This window comes from Mchenga conophoros, linkage group LG23 (genome assembly GCF_057382185.1).
Source record: "Mchenga conophoros isolate Kocher_MC1m ecotype Shallow Benthic linkage group LG23, M_conophoros_male_GT1.1, whole genome shotgun sequence".
NCBI classification, from domain to species: domain Eukaryota; kingdom Metazoa; phylum Chordata; class Actinopteri; order Cichliformes; family Cichlidae; genus Mchenga; species Mchenga conophoros.
Window position 1 is genome coordinate 2,109,851 of NC_140547.1, and position 23,630 is coordinate 2,133,480.

Sequence of the window (23,630 nt, forward strand, 5' to 3'; positions counted from 1 at the left end):
CCACGTCTGTGAATACCCATGTGTGCATACCTGTGTGGATCAGCATGCTTGTATTCCAAAGGTTTCTCCATGTAATGATCTGCTAGGGAGTGTGGGGGGGCCACAGCCCCGTCCTCCAGGGTGTGAAGCGGGTATGGAGGAGATCAAAACTCCAGACATCCAGAGGCCCCCAGAACACAAGAGACCATGGAAGACCAACAGAGGGGCAGCCGCGCCACTGTCCCAGTAAGAGCTGAGGAGAGTCCCAGATGAGGGCTCGCCCAGCAGCCGCGGAGCAGAAGTCAGGGGGAGTTGCAGTGACGCGCCCGTGAGCTCCGCCGGCCCCCAGCTGCGCCTGAGTGACCGAGCCCCAGGCCGAGAGGCCGGGGGCACCCCACCTCCAAAGGGGCCCGAGCGAGCCCCAGGCCCCGACAAGCGGCCGCCAAGGAGTGAGCCGGTGTGTACCCGGACGCCCACCCCCACCAACACACCAACACCTGAGGGAGTCCGCCACCGGCAGGGGAAGTGGTGGTGGGTGGAGATAGGCCTCCAAACCTTGGAGGGCCTGAGGTTTGGAGGCCTTTGGAAGCAATTATTAAGGACGGGAACAGGGCTGAGGTATGCCGAATTACATAAGTACTGGAGCAAAAATCAACAGCTGAGGCTGAATTTGACTTTTTGGGTTAAAAATCCTTGTCTTTATGCCCAAATATGGCTATAGGCTGTGTCACGATCTGAGGCAGACTGAAGCCAGTGGTGTTGCGGATCTTGTCAAGCTTGATGGATTGATGAACAAATAAAAGTGCCACCAGATTTTAATCATGTAAAACCATCTGCAAGGCATCTGATTATTAATGGCTTCATTTTTCAGCATGACAGTGACCCCAAACATACTGACAGTGCAGTAAAAGCATAGCTCAACAGAACAAAGGCAGCCAACATCCAAAGAAGAGCTCTGAACGTCCTCTAAGGAGCCTGCAGAACTATTCCTGAACACTTACAGAATTAAGAGAGTTCAGACTGCGGTGCCAAATATTGACTTTAAGCTCATTAGAAATGCACAAACTCTGTGTTTGCCTTTTACACTGTTTGTACAAGCTTCAATAAATTACTGGACCGATTTCCCATTTTCGGAGCAAAATGGAAAGAAATGAGACTTTTGCACAATTCTGTATTTAAATAAGAATAATCATTGTCCGCTTTTCCAACAAAACAAAATATAATGGGTCCGGTAGTCGGTAGTTTTGTTACAAATTAAATCATTAAATGTTCCTCAGATGTATCTGGGTAAACTGGTCACATGACACGCAAACACTGACGCAGTGCCGCGGTGGCTTCCAAAGTTAGAAATAAACAGTTTTTTTCCCTGAAGGGGAGAAAAACTGCTGCGATGCTTCAGCTGGATTATGAGAGCTTTTTACATGATGATTCAACAAAGTTCACCGTGTTCTCCTTTGATTTTTGTGGGGGCTTTCTCTCTGCCAACAAGCGTGATTTTCATGCTTCTCAATGATTCATTTCTCCTGGTTGGCACGCTGAATGTGACGGCGTCTGTCTGCCCGCTGGGAATTAAAAGAAAGAAAAGAGAGAAAGACCTCAAATCCCCAAAGGCTGCCAGCGCTGTTGGACAGACCTACATAAGCGCAAGAGCGGGTGAAGAATCAACTTCAAAACCGCACAATACAGTGCAGACATGAAACGAGCACGAATCCTAAAATGCAAAAGGAACCAAAGAACACTGTTAAAGTGCAGAAACGAACCATAATGCATGTGTGCTGAGGTTTATTTCTATATTCACAGAGCTGCATCGGGGCCCCGCTGCAGGGTGGAGACGCAGATAAAGGTTTGCAGAACAGAATATGCAGCGGCGGTTAAAAGAAGAGTCGAGAGGCCAAGTGAGCTTTAAAAATAATCGTGGTTTATAAAACCCAGATATGACAGGATCACCAAAGTGTATACAGAAATACAAATACCATCAGAAAAACCATCATAGAACAGCGTTATACACTCGACATGTACAAACTACTTTGTAAAAGGGACTCGGGGAGGATGGTTCAGCATGTAAGACATTTTCCCTTCATGTCTCTTTAAGTCACATTTAGCCACAATGTAGTTATTCTGTCATCTTTTTCAATTTTAAAGTATCTTATCAAAGTAGAACATCCATCTACCAAACTACAGTTACTATCACGTTCAGCTAGTTTAGAGAAAAGGGTACAAACAACATCGATATCGAGCACTTAAACATCGTGAAGGTTTCAGCAGGCAGTGAAAACAAAACCTTCACTCGTGAGGGGAAAAAGAGGGATGTCAGGGCTTATCATCGTGTAACATCTGTACAAAATCACCCTGTTTTTTGTTTTTGTCAGCGGGTTACACACACTGAACATTTCAGACAGACACTAATCACTAAAACATCTGTTTTTCTCACATCGAAGCACCTTGAAATGCTTCCAGTGAGCAGATAAAGATCCTTCATTAGTTTGATCAGATATTCAAGAAGTACACGGTGGATCAGTTTAGCGGTATCATGTTGTTGTGGTGTGGGTCCTCCCCGGACTGGGATCTCGTCCTGTGCCCTCCCACGGTACTCTGCAGGGCGACTAACAACGATAGATATGATGTCCACAATATTTCCATGCACATTCACAAATGTACGGACAGCGCCGCAGCTTGAGGACGCTGGAGTCCCCCCACCTCGTCCTTCTCCTCGAGCCCCGTTTATATCTAAATACGAAGGAATCACCAACAAGGTACGACTGATCACGTTCTCCATCTTTGTGGATTCGTTTTTTTTTCTTCTTCTATTTTTATACAAACACGTTTCAACAGATTTACACATGGAGGGGAGAAGTGCGGGACTGTGAACGATCAAAAATCTCCTCGTCGCCTCCAAAATACTGTTTGCTCTGGAGCAGAAATGGCAACGTATGAAATCAATCATTGTCAGTGGCTACAATGATTACTAATATACACATTATGTCAAATAAATTAACATCTATGTACAATGTAAAACAAAAAGCAGCATGCAGGCAAGACAACGGAGCCTTTTTACAAAACTATCTGCTGTAGTGTTTGTGCTCTCTGACACAAGAGAGGCAATGCGTGCGTGTGTGTGTGTCATGTTTAATGTGTGTATAAAGTCATGCTGTGTGTTTAAACGGACAGACGCTCCATCCACGTTCTAAACTCTAAACAGATACGGCACAGTTTGACTTTCCAGCTTTTTCAAGTTCACATTAAGCTCATTGCACTCGGAGGCTTTTCAGCCTTTCAGCCACTGAGGAGGAGGAAAAAAGAAAAGAATCAGAAACAGGAGACATTTCTGTAATAAGTCGGTCTTGTAGCTCCCTGGGCTTTGTCTCATGACTAGTGGGTGGTGACACAGCATAGCCACGGGGAGGAAACCGCGGTAAAGTGAGCCGTCATTTGTGAGCCGCGGTCAAGCCAGCCGCCTCTTATCCGCCGCATAAATTTCCTTGCGCTTTTACACCAGTCTTTACGGTAGCGCCTTTTCGCTTTATGTGCCGATTGAAAGCCTATACCCGCGCGCACGTGCACGCGCGCGAACAGTCGCACGCACATGCGCGCACACAAATTACAATGAAACAGCCCGATACAGTCAATACAATTATGGAAATGTCAGAAATTCATTAAAAATCATCCTGTCCCAGAGAAGTAATCTGTTGAAAGTTGGACATCAACTACTCAGGATGACTTTTAATGAATTTTTGAAAATTGACATAATTCTATTGTATTGACTGTATTAGAGTGAATAAATGTTTCCTTTAATTTCTGAGGAATTCTACAGTAAATCTGGATGAAACTTGGCACACAGGTACAGTAGGTGTCCCAGAGAAGTAATCTGTTGAAAGTTGGACATCAACTACTCAGGATGACTTTTAATGAATTTTTGAAATAAACATAATTGTAGTGTATTGACTGTATTGCACTGAATATGAGTTTACTGTGATTTCTGAGTAATATTACAGTAAATCTGGGTAAAACCTGGCCCAGAGGTAAAGTAGGTGTCCGAGAAGAGGATTGTGTTGAAAGCTTGCCCTCAACTTTTAAGAATGATTTTTAATGAATTTTTGAATATGCAACCAGACTGTCACGATGGCTGTATTGGGCTGTTCCATTGTAATTTGTGTGCGCGAGTCTAGGCTTTCAATCAGGATATAAAGCGAAAAGGCGCTACCGTAAAGACTGGTGTAAAAGCGCAAGGAAATTTATGCGGCGGATAGGAGGCAGCTGGCTTGACCGCGGCTCACAAATGACGGCTCACTTTACCGCGGTGGGAGGAACAGCAGAGCGAGAGGGTCAAACACGCACGCATAGACGCCAGCGTTAAAGCGTCGCCATCGTTTCTCGGACAGCCAGGGGGCCTTTCACAGGAGAAGCTCGAAACTTAAACCAGTAGCTGGTAATAGCATTGGCCAGACACGTGGCGCACTTACTTCAAAATGTAACAGTAACAGCTGAGATAAGTGAAGCAACGCTTGAGCTCAAGTGTGTGTTACAGAAGCAAAGACACCTGATTGTTCTCGTGGCACGAAATTGTCACAGATCGTGGATAATGCGCATTATCCACGATCTGTGGATCTGACATGATCTGTAACCATGGTTACTGTTGTTACAGCCTTAGATGCGAAGGGCTCGAGTTTAAGCTCGGGAAGAGAGCGGGATCACAGAGGGCTTCTAGCATCATCCCAAGCAAGAGCGATTGCAGCAGAAAGAGCATCCGGTGTCAAATCTGCACCAAATCAAGCATGCAGATCCATCCGCTGCGGCGTCCCTCGGGAAATAAAGCCACATGAAGCCGAAAGCTTCATTGTTAAAGAGCTGAGAACGAGCTTATTAAGTGTTTGACCACTGCCAAGTCCCCTCATGGCCTTACATGCAGCCCAGTTTTGTTTTTGTTATTAATCATTATGGATTTTATTGCCCGAACGAAACGACCGTTTACCTGCAGCTGGATGGAAAACCAAATCTGGCAACACCGCCGTCAGTAATCACAGGAATTCTGTTATTTTGGATGGGAGGCGAAACATCTTCATCAACATAAAGAATCCCAGTCGCCTAATTTTCAACCATTACTCAAGACTAACATGGTCCGGAGAACCAATGCAATCATATTAAGACAAGATGCAAAGACATGATCCGGCACATCGGTTTTAAAACTGACGGGACTCACTGAGCTCAGTGAAATCTAAAAGTGCTCCACGGTTTACGTGGGCCGCGTTCCAGAGAGCAGGTTTAGTGAAAACTGGAGTGAAAACTCTGGATTTGATGTTTTAGAGACGGGATTCATCTAAACATCGGGTCAGTTACCGGGGCAACAGACTCTCTATAAGTAAACTGCTCACTGACAGATTTCCTTTAAACAACTTTTAAGGTTTTCTCATTCGTGCAGTCAGTCTTAAAGCACCAAGGGGAACAGAAGCTGGTCCATACAAACAGTCCAATCCCATTTATATGTTAGCTTGTTGTTTATGATGGCTAACGTGGCTGCTTTCATAATAAATCTGTCATCAGTGTAACAGCAGAGTCAGCGACCACGGCATACCACGGATTTATTGCCGGCTCTGCTCTATAGGATACATCCTTCTAGCTCTGTGGGCAGTCAGGAATCTGTCAGGTTGTCCATGAGATGCCCTGCACTGATGCCTGACAGTGCGCACTACTGTAGTAATCACTTTCATTAGCTTTCACGTTGGAGATGACAGGAAGATTTCAGCATCTTCAGCGACTTTCAGGTTCTGAAAGCATTTTAAAATAAGTTTGAGAATCAGGACACATCCGGAGTATCTGGATGAATTCAATTGAATTGAATTCAATAGATGTCTACAGATAATTTATTTTCTACTGTAATTGTGCCAAACTCAGATATATTTTGGTTGGATTCAGTTTAAGTAAAGAATGACTGAGTGGACAATGCTGACTTTGTTTTTCATTTACTTTTATGCTAAATGCCGTAGCCCACAGTCAAACCCATTATTGGCTGATGAGCGCTGCACTGATCACGGCTTAGTTTCCTCACACTCAGAGTTGATTTGAAGCAACTCCGATCAGCTTGTTCTGGAGCCGAAAACTTAGAATTTGTTGAACCTGCTTTCTGGAACAGGACCGAGCTGATCAGCTGTACCTCTGCTTATGTTACTGTGATCTCCAGCCTGCAAACTTCAATCTGCTTTTAAACGTTTGGTTTTTATATCAGTTGGCAGGCTTGTTAAAGGAAGCTACCCCAGCCACAGTCACATTCACAAAAAATAAAACTTTGGTAATTAATGTAAAGAAAAGCAACGCATGTACATTTGCTGCAGTTAACAGGGCACGTTCACGCACTAATTAGAGGTCGGGGATAACCGAGGGTCCTAACTCTGAGCTCGTTAAAAATGTGGCACAAGTTCAACCATGAAAAACATTCCAAACATTATAAAACACATCGACAATCAGATGCTCCAACTAGTCTGACTAGTATAAACAACAATGTAAAAGGACTTAACAACTACAACAGAGTCATAATGCACATCAAATATTACAAAGGAACTTCACAGACTTAGAAATGTTTGAATCAAAATTTCCCTTTTTGTGTACAAGTACAAGATTTTGTGTAATAAATGCACTTTTCCTGCAAGTGCCTCCAGGGTTGTGATTGCACACTGATGTTATTACAACTAAAAAAATATTAAAAATTAAAAAAAAAACAAGGAGAGAGAGAGATGGTGTATAAAAAGAATCAACAAGCTGAAACCAGTTGATTTGTTCTGATATGCTGTGATATGCGTGTAGAGTCCTTCCTCAGGTTTGTGTTTGTTAGTCTTTTGATTGGCTTTGTCTTCTCCCTGTTGATCCTAGTGTAGGTGTGCAAACAGTCGTCGGTAGCCTATTTTATGCAGCGTCTTCTAAACAAATTCAGGAAATAAAAGAAGAATCTACAGAAAAGTAAACAACAGATATTAAAAAAAGTCCGTTTAAAAAACAGAAGAGGATAATCCCCGGGCAGTGCGGTCTTATCTCGCCGGTTATGTGCAGAAGGTTTCCCTTGATGTCTGTCCATCTGTCTGACTGTGTGGCTGTTTGTCTGGGTGGCATTAGCTCTCTCCTCACCTGCAGCGATATTATACTATACTTGTGCTTCAGCGGGTCTATCTCTGTGTGTGTTTCTACATTATAGGTGTGTGTGTGTTGTTTCCATACTTATAAAGACCAACTGTACTTACAAGGACGTAAAGATGAGGTAAGTTTCCCAGAGGTGAGGACAGTGACTGATGGTCCTCACTGCTTTAAAGGTTTCGAGACTGAAGGGTAGGCCTGCGCGTTAACACTACGAGGGAGGAGCTTTGAGGTCAGGCGTTAGCGAACGAGGTCTTTATAAGTACAGTGTCGTAAAGTGTGTGTTTGTGTGCGTGCGTGTGCCGATGTTGTGGACTCAGCTGAAGGCCTCATCGTCAGTATCTTCAATTAGCACCTTGGTGTCCTTCTTCGATCTGAAATAAAGACGATTAAAAAAAGAAAATCAGACGTTATCTGACAAAACCGAGACTTCATTTCACGTTGCGTTACTTATACATTACTAACTATTTAAAACAACTGCATGGACTGCTTTTTCATGCACTCAGTTCAGTATTGTCTTCACACAAGTCCAGACACTATGTGGGCAGCAGCACCGGGCCACCTGCAGGAGCCATGCAAACCATGCCATGAAGCTCCCGGTGCACAGTTACTGTGCTGATGTTAATGGAGGTTTGTGTAACACTGTGTAACACTTTGTGACTTTAATTCAGACAAAGGCATATACAGCATTTTACAAATTTATCAGACCACCTGTCATAAAAACAAGAAAACACATGTCACAGTAATATTTTTTAAATCATATTTTACTTCTCTGAGAAGTTGGAAATTAATCAAGAATGACACTCAGCCGCTAAAACTACTTTTGTGTTCAGGAATGAAAGTAAATCAGTGTCATTTTACATATTCATAAAAAAAGTTTTTTGTAAAACAGCAATAATTATATTTTAGCATTAAAATGTAAAATTTCTGCACATACGATTGGATTTTTGGTATCTCTTCATAGCTCAAACACCAGGATGTGGGAAAAGTTAAGTTCAGGGGCCCGTTCTTCGTACGTCGCTTACTACATCCAAGATCAAATGACACATCCAAGATCAAATCATCGCGCTAACCGTGAGCTCGCTAATCCGGTTCCCCGAACACACCTGCTGTTGACGATTACTACAGCTGGACGCAGGAATGTGACATCACTGGGTGTCGTAAAAGGGGCTACGCATCGATAGTAGAAACATTGATCGGCAACCCGCTGATTGGTCGGCGAAAATGTCGAAGGGGCGTGCTCGGTATTTTCCGGCAGCAGAGCAAGAACTCATGAGTGAGGGATTTCAGGAGTTTCAGAGTTTAATTAAAACGCAAGAGAACACTGCAAAGGCTGCAAAAGCAAGGAGAGAGGGCTGGCAGAAAGTTGCTGACAAATCAAACTCGTAGGTAATTTAATAATAATAATAATAATGGATTGGATTTATATAGCGCTTTCCAAGGCACCCAAAGCGCTTTACGATACCACTATTCATTCACTCCCACATTCACACACTGGTGGAGGCAGCTACGGTTGTAGCCAGGCTGCCATATCGCGCCATCGGCCCCTCTGGCCAACACCAGTAGGCGGTAGGGTAGATCTATCATATGACACTATATTGTCCAATATCATATGGCATTATATTATATTATAATATGTTATATTATATCCCCTTTCACATTAGAGCCACAACAGGACCCACAAGAACATGGGAACAAGTAAAAGTGGAATACAGGAGTATTCTACAGAATGGTAATATTTATCTCTTAGATTGCTTTGCGTCTCTTGGCAAGGTAATACTGACCTGTAATACTCTGTTAGTTTGTTCATAACAGCAACCAAGAAAAGGGCAGAGGAAAAAAAGACAGGTGGTGGTCCTGCACCCCCTCGTCAACAAGTTAGTTAAGTAAATAATACCCTCACGGGAATATCGATATCTCTCTATGAGCACACTGTCGCGCTGAGCTAAAGGATCCTGTCTGTCCCGCAATATACGCTGAATTCTGAGGACTCTCCTTATCAATCTTGCACCTTCCGCAATGGGTTGGTCACGTATACGGACAGGACATGGCTGCGACAGGCTTCCCAAATCCACCTTCGCTTTTATAGCCGTGGTCTCTCATCTTGATTACACGAAGTAATTTACAATTACTACTCTGAAATATGAATTACATCTGTAATAATCACATACATGTAATAGAATGTTAATAGTTCATTTCCCTTTTTTAGGAAATGACCTGTATGTATCTGTGTGACATCAATAAAAGGATCAAGTGCTGCATTATCTTTAGTTACATTGATAATATTTATTTATGGTGAAACAGTGGAAAAATATCGCTGTTGCTTTCGTATAAATGAAGCGGACATACCTGCGTGGCCGCGATCTAATCCTGTTTACATAAAGTAAACCTGCTCCCGAGCAGGTTTACGCTTACGGCTCTGTTGCTATGACAGCAAGTCCCGGATGAGCTTCGGGGAACCGACTGATCCAGGATCACGCGAAATCGTCAACAATCTAATCCGGCTAACCTACTTAGCGAGGTACGAAGAACGGGCCCCAGATCCTGGGTTTCCTTGATTGCTCAACATAAGGGACCTCAGCTGTACAGCCTCTAATGCAACATCTGGATACTTCCTCTACTGAAGGAACAACTGTTTTTTTCAATTTCAAATGGGTGTAGTATCTTTGAACACATTTAATTAATGAAAAAATGTTCAGTGTGACAGTTTTATAATCTCCAGGAGCAACGACGAGGAATGTGTAATCCTTCCATATCTGATGTTTAATAGAAGTATAACTTCTTTCATCTACAGTAATACCAGCTCTGCACTCGTCTTCAAAGTGAAATAAAAGTGCACGATGTCTGGCACACACGTGGTTTCTTACTGTGAGGTGGACAGCAGGGGGCGTCGGAGCGACAGGCTGTGGGACCTCTTCCAGGTCTTCTTGCCCGAGCGGTTCCGGACTCCGTCCTCCTGGTCCATCATCTGTTCCAGCAGCGTCTGGTCGTCAGCGTTGAGCGGCGCCACAGAGATATCCCGGACCGCACGAAACTCACCGCAGTTGTTCAGGTGCTCGTTCTCCAGACGGAAGAAGTTCCACACAAAGCGCCTGCAGTGAGGAAGGTGAGGAGGACGACACGAGTCACCGTGGGTGCTCTGCGAAGCTCGTCGTAAGGAACAAACTTTGTTCAGACCCACCTGAAGACCTCAAGAGGAGCCAGCATGGTGGCCAAGATGTCGCCCACAGAGTTGATCTTGGTCGTTGTGATCAGAGAAATCTGGATCGTCCAAGCAAAACGCAGGATCACATCTTCCACAATAGCACAGTAGTAGTAGGCCTGGACACAGAGCAGACGGGGTTAGTGTCTGTTTGGGTGGGACGGGCACGGGGATTAAACCAGACGCTACCTTATGTGGATAAACGATTTCTTCCCTGAGGAAGATGTTTTCGCCAGCTCCACGATCAAACAGACCCCAGTCCATACGCAGATCCCAGATCAGTGTGTACAGGGAGCTGATGATTGAAGACACAATCAGAAGGTAGAAGAAGGTGTTGGCGTCTGCGTGACTTTGCTCTGAAAGAAAACACACGAACACAACTTGTGTCAGAGGCTTGCATTCAAGAACTCCTCTGGTTTTAGCTGCAGTAAAGAGAAATGCAACAGCATCAGCACACTCAGAGCAGGGTCGCAACTTTTCTATTATCACTTTTACCACTAGAGGGAGCCCTCCTGCCACGAGTAGACCAGCATTGATTGATTGAACAGATACCCTTAGAGAGCTATAACACTTCAGTGTTCACTTTTCATTATGCCTGCACTAAAATCTACACACTTGCAGCCCACAGCATAAAAACAGAGTGTGAAAAGGTGTTAAGGCTCGGTAAAGTAACCAGACTGTTTTTCATTGTCTTTAATCGGAACAGTTTCATATGCAAATAATCAGCGCCAGTTAGAGCGCCACCTAGTGGGAACAGGAAAGATCAAGTTTTGTCCTCTTCACAGGTTCATTACATGCACCCCAAAGGTCGTCTGCATTAACTTCAGGCCCTGGTGATGCCTTACTGTGAAAATTGTGAGTTTTTATTTAAGACCACGCCCTGTTGGCATGGTGATTCACCATTAACGGGTAAGCTGCAGATGAGGAGCTGGGAAAGCTTCAAAAGTCACGCCTCGAACGCGATGAAGGCTGTCATGTTTCATTGGTTTTTTCCCTGGGTGTGGGAAAATGGCTCTATAGCGCCACCTGTTTAAATAGTGGTTTTAGGGACTCCTGAAAATGTACATAGCATGTCTGTTTGCACTTTTTATGGGTCATTTGTGTCAGAGGTCAAGGGGAGCCGTGACACTGTCATGAAAACTTTAAATGTACTTATGTGGTACATGTAGTTTCGACTTTCGCTGCCATGAGGCCAGGTCTCTATTGGAAATGAAATGTTTAATCTCAATGAGATTTTTTACCTGGATAAATAAAGGACCAACATTTGCCTAGGTTCCTGCAGAGACGGGCACCTACTGGTCAGAGACAGACCCACAGAGGTCTTTGGGCTGTGCCTGAGAGAACTCATGCAGACACATGGCACTTTTAACCTTCACACACTCACACTCGGATGGATACAGCAAAGAGCACTTATGGGATGCAGCATCCTACCCAAGGATACTTCCCCATGTAGGTTGGAGGGTTGAACCAGTGACTTTTTACTAAAGGAAGCCGAGACCTTCTTGCTGTAAGGTGATAATGCTAAATAAAACAGGACCTGATGTTATGACAGTAGATTTTATTTCTCTAAAAAACAAAAGTAAGTCCTAAACCCCCCTCCCCTCCTCACTCTGCCTTCTGAGACATGAATGAAGGATTAATCGTGATAATTATTATTAGTTCAAGTGCTCTCAGCTGTGGGCTGTACAACAATCTGCAGTTAGTTTACAGCTGATTGATGTACTGCGTAATGTCACAGTGTTTTTATAGCTGTGCTCAGCAGCGCCCGCGTGTCTCTGTGGGAGCCGTGCGGATGTGATTTCCTTGTTCCTCAGTGGGCGCCGATGTATAAATCAGCACCCGATGGCCTTTCACATCGACTCGCACAGACGGCAGCCACCAGGCAGAGATCGGGCTCGCTCTCATTTGTCATAGTCACTGTTCTACGTGCCTCCAGCCTACGAGACGCCAGGGATCAGAGCCGGGACAACAGAGAATTACTGCTGTTCTGTTAGCCGCTGCCTCCATTGTGCTGTTTGCTGCATCAGCTGAGCGACGGGATGGAACCGGTCCCTACGGCCACACCGAGGTCTCCCAGCTGTAGATTAGACTTAGTCCCAGACAACAGACTCTTTTCACTGGAGAATATCCACCGATGTGATTTCCTTTAGCTTTAACGTACTGAGGTATTTAATCCTCCACTCGCTGATGCTGTCTTTCCACAAGGATGGGTCACTGTTGGGCCATTAGGAGGTCAACCATGGTGGGATGGGCATTGATTGAACTGGTCAGGATGGGCTAACGGTGCTTACTGGCTCCTGTCACACACACTCAACCTCTATTTTCTTTTCAAACACACACACTGTTGTTGTCTTGGCCAGTCGTGCTGATAAAGACAGAGCACATCTTTTGCAACAGGTCAACAGGACTTGAAAACAACAAGAATGGCTGCTGTTGAATTATTTTTCATCTTTTCCTTTTCACTGAATCCAGCACTCGTCCTCACAGCGCGGTTTGTTCTTCATTCTCTTACTTTAGTTCATTTTCACTTTGTGTCCCATGTTTTTGGCTTAGTTAGCAGTTACAAACACAAACACGTATGAGGGAATTTTTGATGCAGGCCAAGAATTCCACACCGAGCGAACTGTGAGGGCGTGAAACATGAAGGTAGGCAGAAGGTTAACGTGGAAGTAGACAGCTCCCCCCACACTGTCACAAAGACCAGATGACCTTAGATATTGAAACACCATCCAATTCTTCATCTTTCAGTTATTCCCTTTTGGAGCTTCCCACCCCGTCCGTTGCGAGGATGCACACCAACCCTCCTCTTTTCCTCCTGCCTGATGCATCCAGAATCATATTTCTCTGTCGTGTCCTCGCCTCCCTCTGGTGTCCTTACTTTCGTGCTACTTGCTGTTCTTCCAACACCCAGAGCAACGTCTGGTGTCTGACAGTCCACAGCATCATAATTATACAGGTCATACATTTATTTCATAATAAAGGTGAAAGCAAATAACTTTGCAAACAGCGTATCATCAGCGTTTAAATGGTTGGATATTGTTCCACCTGAAACACTTGACTACATTAGCTGGTTATCACCTTACATGTGTTTTCAGTGGGGCTGATTTCCCCTTTGGTTTTACTATTAAGAGCCACTGTCATTTATTGCAGCCCTCACTTGTCCAGCATCACCAGGAAGAAGCTTAAAAAGACGAATAGAAACCCAAAAGTACTGGTGCAAAGAGATGACATGATATTTAAAATTAGAGAAAGGTCCAACAATTCAGATATTTTTTTTCTTTAATACCTCATTAATGATCTGATTTATCTTGTGCCCTGCTGGAGAGACTTGCAGCCTCACTTTATGAATAAACCATGTAAATGTCATTCGATCAGCTACAACAGCACAATGCAAAGGGTTAATGCATAAGTACAAACAGCCTAATACTTCTGTAGTATTATAGTATTACATGATAACAAATACAGCCCCAGCGTCAGTTTTAGGTGCTTTTAGTTTGAATATTTTATAGACATTTTCTGATAATGCCTTTGTGTTCAAAGCAGGGTTTAAACGCTATTTTTACCCTGTTGTCTCAGTGCTTTCAGATAAATCAAGGATCTGAGTGTTTATTCAGCTCAGACTTCTTCCAACCTAATATGATACCTACAGCTTTATTTGAATTATTTTACCTGTTAGCTCCATCTCAACATGTGCACTTTATCAGATTTCCACCTTGTATCTGAATCGAGATGTGCTTCACTGATAATAACAAGAGTCTGCTTTTGGGGTTTGCAGGGGTGAATCAGAGTTCAAACAGATGGCGAGAGAGACTCAAAGCAGAGCTTTTATCTGTTTTCAGTAAACGTGAGTACGTGTTTGACTAGAGCTGTGTCGGTGTGTGTGCTGTGATTCCTGTCCTGATAATGAACGAGGGGTCAGTGCATGAAATTAAGTTGTAAAAGCTGTCAGTTCAGCCTCATCTCTATTCCAGCAGAGTCCAGCAGGCATGCGTTCAGCCCGGGGCTGGTAATTACACTCCCCTCCTCTCCTCCATTACTTCCGGTTTGATATCTTTTAAATATTAGTATCTCCTCCCTTTCATGTCCTCACTTGCCCCTGCTGCACCCTTGCTTTCTCTCCAACCTCTTCGCATTAAATTTCCCATTTTACTTTCCTCTCAGCGGCTATCGTTTCTAAATTTAGGGATTCTTCTCTACAGCCGTCTCAGTCCGTTTCCACCCGTCACCACCACAGTTAACCTCACACAGACCAGCAGGAGTCGTGTTCCTCAAGGTTATTTTAGATGTTTTACAGGATTTGGTGTTACAGATGGAGGGATCTCTTTAAAACCATGCCTGCAGTGACTCTACACTGCACTTTGGGGTTTACCTTTAACATCACATTTTCCCATCTCCCTGCTAGCACAAGGCTGCGTTTCTCTTTCTGCCCGTCAAACATCGTTTTCTTCTGCCTTTGCCTTCCCTCTGGATAGATCCCAAGAATTTAAATTAGCATTAGGCCTGCAGCTCCTCTGCATCTCAAACAGTGATAAGTCTCAGGCTGCTGTACATAAAGCAGATTCCGTATTGATCCCGAGAAAAGCAGCTGCTTTACTGTCAGGCCTCAGTGCAGCTACACAGTTTGGGAACTCTGCCCACACCAGGAAATCCTCCAGCATCTCTCAGGTTACAGGCCTCAGAGCCTCTGCTGAGATTACAGTTTCATGACAATGTCCAATCAGCTGCTCGCAGCAGTGAGCTGAGCGTTTCCTCTGAGGGGAGAAATCTGCTCAGTTTTGCTGAATCACATTAAAAAATATGATTCAACACACACAGATTACTTAATTTCCACTTTGGCCCATACAGACCACAGAGGAGACTGTGCCTCTTAATTTTACAGATTTTGATCAGCAAATGGAAGCACGAGCCAATGGACACCACTCAGTCCTCTATGGAGAATCCTGTGATTTATTTCCTTCCTTTTGCTTCCCGGAGGTCTGTGTGGGCAGTTCCAGGAATCGGCAAGGTGATGTGGCAGCGAGGTCACAATGGAAGCGTTAGTGATGAAGGTGACACATCCACTCGCAGGCGCTGGGACCTTTGCCAGATCCCGACTGACACTCCAGACAGCTTTTACAGCCGGACCGAGCGGTGTGAACATGATACCAACCTGCTGTCTTTGCTGTCAGGTCTGCTGGGCGATGCAGGCAGACTTGGCACCGTCCTGTCCGCAGTAAGGCTCCAGCGAATATCAGCGCTAAAGGCTCCTTCGTACATCGACTCTGTATTTTTAGTGTGTCTGAGGCTCTTATTGCTTCTTTACCAGATTTGGATTCAGGTTATTCTGATATTGGCAGCCGCATTCAGCCATCAAAGCCTATTTATGTAGGAAATACTCAAACGATCTCCTCAACAGGCAGTTTCCTCAACCATTTATTCAACGTCTGTGTCTGTGTCTGTGGAGCCGTCTTCCCACCCTCCTCCTTCACTTAACCAGCGATCAGCCTTGGCCTCCATTATCATGCTGGATGAAAGACAGCTTCATACAGAATAACACATGAAGGGAGGCCATTAGTCTAAGGGTACACAGGCTTCAGACCAGAGGAGGAAGGAGGATATGGTTTAATGGACGCCTTTCCTACTGAGATGGAAGAAAAAAAAGAAAAAGAGGTCTGTCTCTCCTTCTGGTTCCTCCAGTATCACTGACGGTCAGCTTGGGAAGCAAATGCACTGATTTAAATTTAAATCGAAGAGAAAAAAGCCAAACCGAGAAATAGCATTTAATGATTTAAAAGGTTGCAGATGAAGTTTCCTTGCTGGCATTTTGCTGGAAAATAAATATATCGGCGAGCAAAATGCCAGCAAGGGTTTAAATAGAAAAGCAGCTTTGAAAGGAGACGTGTGAACAAATATCTGCGATGCAGACGGGAAATGCAAAGCTGCGTGCTAAAGAGATGCTTTTACTGCCCGAGCGTCTCTGAACATGAATTCCTTTGTGATTTGGCTTCTGAATCAGAATAATTTTAATCATTTCAGGGTAATTACGAAGCTGTTACGGAGAGAGTGACTCGACTATTAATGCTCTCTTTTTACATCCAACCTGCTCGTAATTTCAAATCTCTGCCTTTTCTTTTTAAATCCTCGACTTTCACCGATCTGCTGCCTCTCCTCTGTCTGACCTCCTGAACCGAGAGCAGAGCCTTGCTTACATACAGCTGTGTTTGACAGACCTCTCCCATTCTCTTTATAAAGCTCCAGGCATGGAAACCAAGGCCAGCTTCTAGCATTTGCGCTCAAGGTCACCTCAGCTCTTTGAGTACACACAGCTCCACACAAAAGGCATTTTAGCCTTTTGTGTGGAGCTGACATGTTCCTGTAATACACGAAACACACGGAAACTGTCGACTCTTCAGCTCGAGACTGACCGTGTCTGCGTTGGGTTCCTCTTTGATTCGAAGCACTGCAAATGACATAAGCTGTTATATAACGTCTGCCCAGCTGATACCTCAGCGTACACGTGCTTATCAGTCCCGTCTCCTACCTTCGTGTGTGGCGTAGAGGGCGGCAAAGGTGACAACAAAGAAGGTGGTAGAATATTTCCCAGCGTTCACCAGGTGCGGGAAGGCCCTCTTTGTGTCACGGTAACGCCTCAAGCACTGGATGAAACGCAGCCAAGCAGGCAGACACTGGATGATGGCACGGAGACCGTAGGAGTAGCTGTGGCACATGAAGTCTCGGGAACCTACAACAATATAAAACAGAGCACTGTTCACTCCAGTGTGTGTGTGATCAGGGAAAAATGCACTCGTCCTCACAGCGCGGTTTGAATTATGTTAAAATGCTCTTCATAGACTACAGCTCTGCATTTAACACCATAATTCCCTCCACACTCACCACCAAGCTGGAGCATCTGGGACTCAGCTCATCTATGTGTCAGTGGATCTCCAACTTCCTAACTGGCAGACCACAGGCAGTAAGGATGGGCGGACATGTCTCAGCCTCCACCACTCTCAGCACTGGAGCCCCCCAGGGGTGTGTTCTGAGCCCCCTGCTGTACTCTTTGTACACATATGACTGTGTGGCCACTACCAGCTCCACCACCATCATCAAGTTTGCTGACGACACCGTCGTGGTGGGCCTGATCTCTGATAACAACGAGACGGCCTACCTGAAGGAGATTAGGAATCTGGAGAACTGGTGCCAGAGGAACAACCTCCTTCTAAACGTCAGTAAGACAAAGGAGCTGATAGTGGACTTCAGCACTAAGCAGGAGAGGAACTACCAGACCCCCGTCATCAACGAGTGCCCAGTGGAGAGAGTGGACAGCTTCAAATACCTCGGAGTTCACATCACGCAGGACCTGTCATGGTCCTGTCACATCAACACCGTGGTGAAAAAGGCCCGACAGCGTCTCTACCACCTCAGACGCTTGAGAGACTTCCAACTGCCCTCCAAGGTGCTCAGGAACTTTTACTCCTGCACCATAGAGAGCGTCCTGACGGGAAACATCTTAACCTGGTTCGGGAACAGCACCATGCAGGACAGACGAGCTCTACAGAGGGTTGTGCGGTCAGCTGAGCGCACCATCCGCTCCGAGCTCCCTGACCTGCACTCAATCTACAGCAGGCGGTGCTGGACCAAGGCCAGGAAGATGGTGAAGGACCTCAGCCATCCCAACAACAGACTGTTCTCTCTGCTGAGGTCAGGAAAGCGATTCCGCTCCCTGAAGACCAACACAGAGAGACTGAGGAGGAGCTTCTTCCCGCAGGCGATACGGTCTCTCAATCACACCACCACACAGTCCTGACCCACACATATGGTTCTTACACACACACTGGACTTTCTGGACTTTGTTTACACTTCATTACTTAAATCACGTTGCTGTTATTGTGTATATATTTATTTAGATTTCTTCATACATTCTTATATAGTTCTATATTGTGTATTGTGTATTTTGTTGTACAGTTATTTTATTTTCAACTTTAATTTATATATTTATCTTATTCTCCCAGTTAAATTTACCCTTCATTCTAATTTGTGTTGTACAGTTATTTCATTTTTAACCTTAATTTATATTTTATTCCTTCCTAGTTAAATTTACCCTTTTTAATTTTTCATATTTATTTCCTATCTTATGCATAGCCTTTTCCTTTTTTGTTTTCTTTAGGTCACGAGCAGTTGTCCAAGCATTTCACTACATATCGTACTGTGTATGACTGTGTATGTGACAAATAAAATTTGAATTTGAATTTTGAATTTGTTTTTATGTTTCTACTGTGCATGCTTTTCCAGCAGAGCATAACGCCTCACCTCCAAAGTCGGGTAACAGGCCCTTGCTGTTGCTCCACTGCAGCTCGAAGATGTAGAAGCAGAAGAGATACTCCAGGTCCATGAGAGTAAACACCAGAGAGTTGAGCTGATCAGCCAGCCAGAAGTCTGCAAACTCCACCCGGTGAAACGGCGCGGTGAAAACACGAAACTGAAGAATGAAAAGACGGATGGTGAAAACAGAAAATGTGCAACAAAAACCTGAAAAATGCTTCTTGCGTTTCAGAAAACGCCCCAGCTGACCTCCCTGCAACAAACCTTACCTGGGACATCATGCTGCAATTACCCCGAGTCTGCGGTTCATCACTGAGACTGAATTAGCCAACAAATTATTTGCATGCAAATCCTGCAGTACTTTACGAGGGAAGTGCAAAGCCGAGGGAGACACCTAACGCAGTGGGATAAAGCCTCCGGTCTACCTTATCAGTACGCCACAGGACGCTCTAATGAGTCATGCTTTTGTGCCTGTGCACATGAATTTGTGTATTTGCGTGCCACTAATTATTAGTGAACACAAAGACATGAAAGGAGCTGGCTGTGCTCTGCAGCCTGCTTCTACGGGCGTGTTATTTGGGATATGACTTTGGCAGGGGTTCAGTTATTGACCACGCTTTGTAAAATGATACAACCCTGCTCGACTTTTTCCATTTAACCCCCCCCCCCCCCCCCCCCCCCCCGCGGCTACATCTGACATTCAGGAGCGAATGCACACACCCTCCCAAACCCCACATACTCTTTATTCCCTACAAATGTCACACAGTATTGATATCTTTTGTTTTTGCACATATTAGCTGATTTCTTTTAACCCGTCAGTCAAAGTCAGTATCGATCGAGTGGCCATCTCACTCATATCCACTCCGTGTGTTGTTGTCTAAAGGCTAAGCCTGCTGCACTCATGGTAACGTCTTCATTTCTTGAGCAAACACTTGTAATTCAGCTGCTAGCTCTGCAATTTGTCCTGTAATGAAATCTTATACTGTTTGTCATCAGAGGCAACACGCACACCTGACATGGATACATGTGATCTCATTACTAGTAAGAAAACACACTGTTTACTCCAATGAAACAATAATCCAACACTTCATATCTACTCTAATTCTATGCTGCCATCATGAGTGTGCAGGACCAATCAAGAGTGAGACTGACTGTGAAGCCCAATCAGAGGAGGATGGCTGAGGACTGCGGGGAGCTGCGAAAGAAGGGACACGAATACGAGCAGGGGGTCTTCTGCTGATGCTGGGGGACAGGTGGGGAGAAGGAGGGGGGATGAGGGGCTGAAGGAGAAGTGGAAGAAGAGGAGGAGGGAAAGGAGGAGCTCGGGGCATCAACATACTGATAGATCTATGCCTGTAATGATTGCACAGTCACAGCCTCCACCTCCCCAGAGACAAGCTGCATTCTATTATCCCTCACCCCCTGCCCTCTTTGTCACCACACACACACACACACACACACACACACACACACACACACACACACACACACACACACACACACACACACCCTCTCTCCTGAAGGCCCCTATCACAGCTTAGACAAAGGACAGAGTAACACGGGGGGGCTTTGTAAACATGAGGTTTGAGATGGATATCTGAATTGTGTGAGATAGAGACGCATGCACACATGTGCGCAGACACATTTAAATCGCAGGTTAATAAAATAGAAAATGCTAGAACAGCAGACACAGCTCAGAAATTAATTTCTAATCGGTTTTCCTTTGTTTTTATTTTAAATCTTTGTTGCGTTAGGATAATAATGCCAAAATAACACAGGAACAAAATTAATTACACCTCGTGCTTGCTAGTGTATGTTCTCTACATGTTCTCACTGGTGTTTATTGAAAGTATAGAATATTTTTTCTCTTCAGGACTTAAAACGTCTGCGTAATAAACCTTCTGTTTGCCACGGTTGTGTCTTTCTCTCCGACACTGCAAAGTGACAGCGTTCATTCCTCAGCACACACACAGAGCAGGGATCTTACACCATCTCATCGTGTGTGCACTGGGTTCATGTTGATAAAGCAGTCCGTATCAGCTGCTGTGTCACAGCTGTAAACATCTGTTACTGGACTTGCAGGAACCCTGACTGTTGGGATCATGCATCCACTTTGAATTACAGACTTTTCAGCAAAATACCCAGTGACTCAAGACACAACTCCCTTTAGCAAGTAAGGTAGGTGGTATCTTACTATAATACACCAAATCTCTGTCTGCCTGTGCATTTGTTTCTTTGTCTGCAAACTCCTCCTACGCAGTCAGGAGTGAAGCAACCAAACACTGCTCAGAAAAATTGGAAAAATATGTGGCAATGTGTTAGGAATGAAAGGAAGCCACATTATTTGATGGAAAAGAAAATCTACTGTGGGCTGAATTCAAGACAACCCAAAAATCTAAGTGAAAACTGACGAGGCAGGTTTGCCGAGTTTGGTCAGATTTCAGCCCCCGTGTACTTTTATGCATGTCTGACAATGTCAGGACATGATGGTGACCTGATCACTGAGATCCTGGGCAGTTTGAGCTGGGAGCATTGGATGGATGGAAACACAATGTCCCTGAGGTGATCTATTGGATTTAAGTCGAGAGAGCGTGGGGCCAGTCAATGGCATCAGTTCCTTCGTTCTCCAGGAGCTGCCTGGATGTTGTGCCCCAGGAGGAACCCAGGAGCCACTGCACCAGCGCAGGGTCTGACGATGGGTCCAAGGATTTCATCCCGATACCTAACAGCAGTCCATGTGCCTAATGCTGGCAGCAGTGACATTCACCCCAGCTAAAGGCAAACTTACAGCAAAGCAGGAAAAACTGTCTGAGGCGCCCACCTGTACGATCGTTCCTGTGCAGGCGGCTGTCTCATTGGTGCCCCTCTTATTAACAACCTCTGCTACTTAAGTGGCTAGATCAATGCCCACAGGTTTAATTGACTTGATGCTAAACTCTGATTTTTACTTTAGCTTTTTTTGAGCTGTATATAGTGATGTCATCACAGACCCTGGCAACCACTTAGCAACCGGGAGCTGTTTTTTGCCTTTCTAAACCTACAACACCTTATGAAAGCAGTCTATCACTTTAGTTTCCTGACAATAGCATCTCATTTATTTCCACAAAATTTGGATTGTACCTGCCCACAAACCACCTAGAAACGGGCTAAAATGACCCTTTCAGGCACGTCATCTCTCACCTCTATTTTGTTTACTTTTCTCATTGTGATTAAGCACATCAGTGTGCAATACTCTAGCATGGGCGTGGACTATTTACTATACATTAAAGGAGCATTTCCAGTAAACGAGTTAACCGACCAGCAATTTGAGGAGCCAGAAACGTGATTTGTAGTAGCAGGTCTTGAAGGGGTTGATGAGGAAGAGCACCATGAAGCCATAAAGGATGAGAGGGTTGGCCTGCATGGGGATGTAAGTGTACTGCGAGTAGAGACAGGAGAGGATGCTGAGACACCACAACACGCCCAGGAAACCAGCAATCTGCAGCACAGGAAGGAAAAAATGGCTTTAAAAGAAAGCTCCTTTGACACATGATCACCATTAACCCAAAAATCAGAATAACGAGTGAAAAGAGGTTCTGCTTTCAGTTCTGGGTTACCAACAAAACCCCGTGGACATCTAAAGGTAGTGCTTCTACGGAATCAAATCTTATTTTACATGATAATCTGTTCCTTGAATCATAATTACCCGGCTAAACAACCATGTTTACTCAGGCTAAACACTTTATGAATCCATGATTGCCACTCAGAGATTTGAGCAATTTTCCAGGATCTTCTATAAGACGAGACGTCTTTTTTCTCACCTCAAACAGGTGTTGGTGCGAGAGGTTGTTTCGTGGATTGATCTCAAAGATGAGGACGTGGTTGACTCCAGCCTGTCTCCATCCATAGGTGTTGATGCCCAACAGGAAGAGGAACTGGATCAACAGGAAACCGCCCCGATAGATCCGCACCATAGGCCAGACGTTCTCAGAGCGGAAGAACACGGCACCTAAACAAACCGCAGCATGTTTACTGCTTTATGAAGATGAACTATGACGCCGGTGAAAACAGTAACTTAGACTTACCAGTGATAACGAAGCAGATGGCAAGAATGATGAAGAAGCCACAGTAGAGACCCACGCGAAAGGTCGTCCAGGCCAAAGCAGGCTGAACCAGGCAGACAGGAATAAACCGGATTAACGTGACGACTCACACGAACACGTCCAAAGACGCTTTAGACAAAACGTCATGCAGCAATGAGTCACAGACTCTAAACCAATTTCATTCCTTTTACCTGCTCGTAAGCATAAATATATTTATCACACACACAGGAGACATGGAGAGCTCACATGTTACACACTTTAAGCCAGACATGACAGTAATTAATGCAGGAGCAAAAGATGCATTGGAGAGCCTTGTTTTTCTCCTGAATGATATCCCGTCTGTTCAACAGAGTCGAGGCACTTATAAAATCAATACTGAAGGCTCCGATGGTTTCCTTTGTCTTTCTCTCAATCTTTCTCACCCCGCTGGCTTTATTTCTCTTTCTTTTAAAAACTGGAATGTTTTGCTTTTAATTGTATTTTTTTATAGTTAGATAAATGCAAAAATATTGCATGCTGGGATATTCTTCAGCAAGCATTTCAACATTTGTTCTTCAAGAGGTGACATCTGCAACAGTACAATTACAGAACAGGGGAGGTATGAGAAGCACATTCACTAGCAACTTTTGACTTAAGTAATGAAGCTTCTATCCAAGTTCAATAAAGATGATCTTTAATCACTGATTGACCTGCTTACCTTGAAATTCAGGCTGTTAGTCTATTCTTCACATCCACAAACTCAACACTGACATTATTACTCTGGTTTGATTATTTTCTTGCCCCATCTTCAGTCTCGGTTCTGTAAATATCAATGATCTTCTGCCACTTGGACTCTCGTTCGTGCTACCCTCTTCCACCTGTCCTAACCTCCAACTTCACCTTCAGCATCTACACTCTGGGGATCCTGTTCTAATCACTATTGTTGCTGGGACTCTGCTATGATGGTT

The 23,630-nt window shown here is 44.6% G+C and overlaps 1 protein-coding gene across 2 annotated transcripts in view; it reads right to left on the reverse strand.

The window, feature by feature from the left end:
* Positions 1-1,875: 1,875 nt before the first annotated feature.
* The window catches only part of xpr1a (xenotropic and polytropic retrovirus receptor 1a), a 76,162-nt gene continuing 54,407 nt past the window's right edge, over positions 1,876-23,630 (reverse strand). Inside the window, exons 7-15 of one of the 2 annotated variants that reach the window (XM_085264304.1) lie at positions 22,666-22,747; positions 22,402-22,589; positions 21,900-22,079; positions 18,590-18,758; positions 16,821-17,021; positions 10,490-10,656; positions 10,280-10,419; positions 9,966-10,190; positions 1,876-7,472 (exon numbers count right to left, since the gene is read on the reverse strand). In XM_085264304.1, the coding sequence (XP_085120430.1) occupies positions 7,415-7,472; positions 9,966-10,190; positions 10,280-10,419; positions 10,490-10,656; positions 16,821-17,021; positions 18,590-18,758; positions 21,900-22,079; positions 22,402-22,589; positions 22,666-22,747 (1,410 nt within the window). In that variant the 3' untranslated portion in view covers positions 1,876-7,414. Of the gene's footprint in view, positions 7,473-9,953; positions 10,191-10,279; positions 10,420-10,489; positions 10,657-16,820; positions 17,022-18,589; positions 18,759-21,899; positions 22,080-22,401; positions 22,590-22,665; positions 22,748-23,630 lie in introns of both variants that reach the window. The other variant, XM_085264305.1, reaches the window with a different exon arrangement.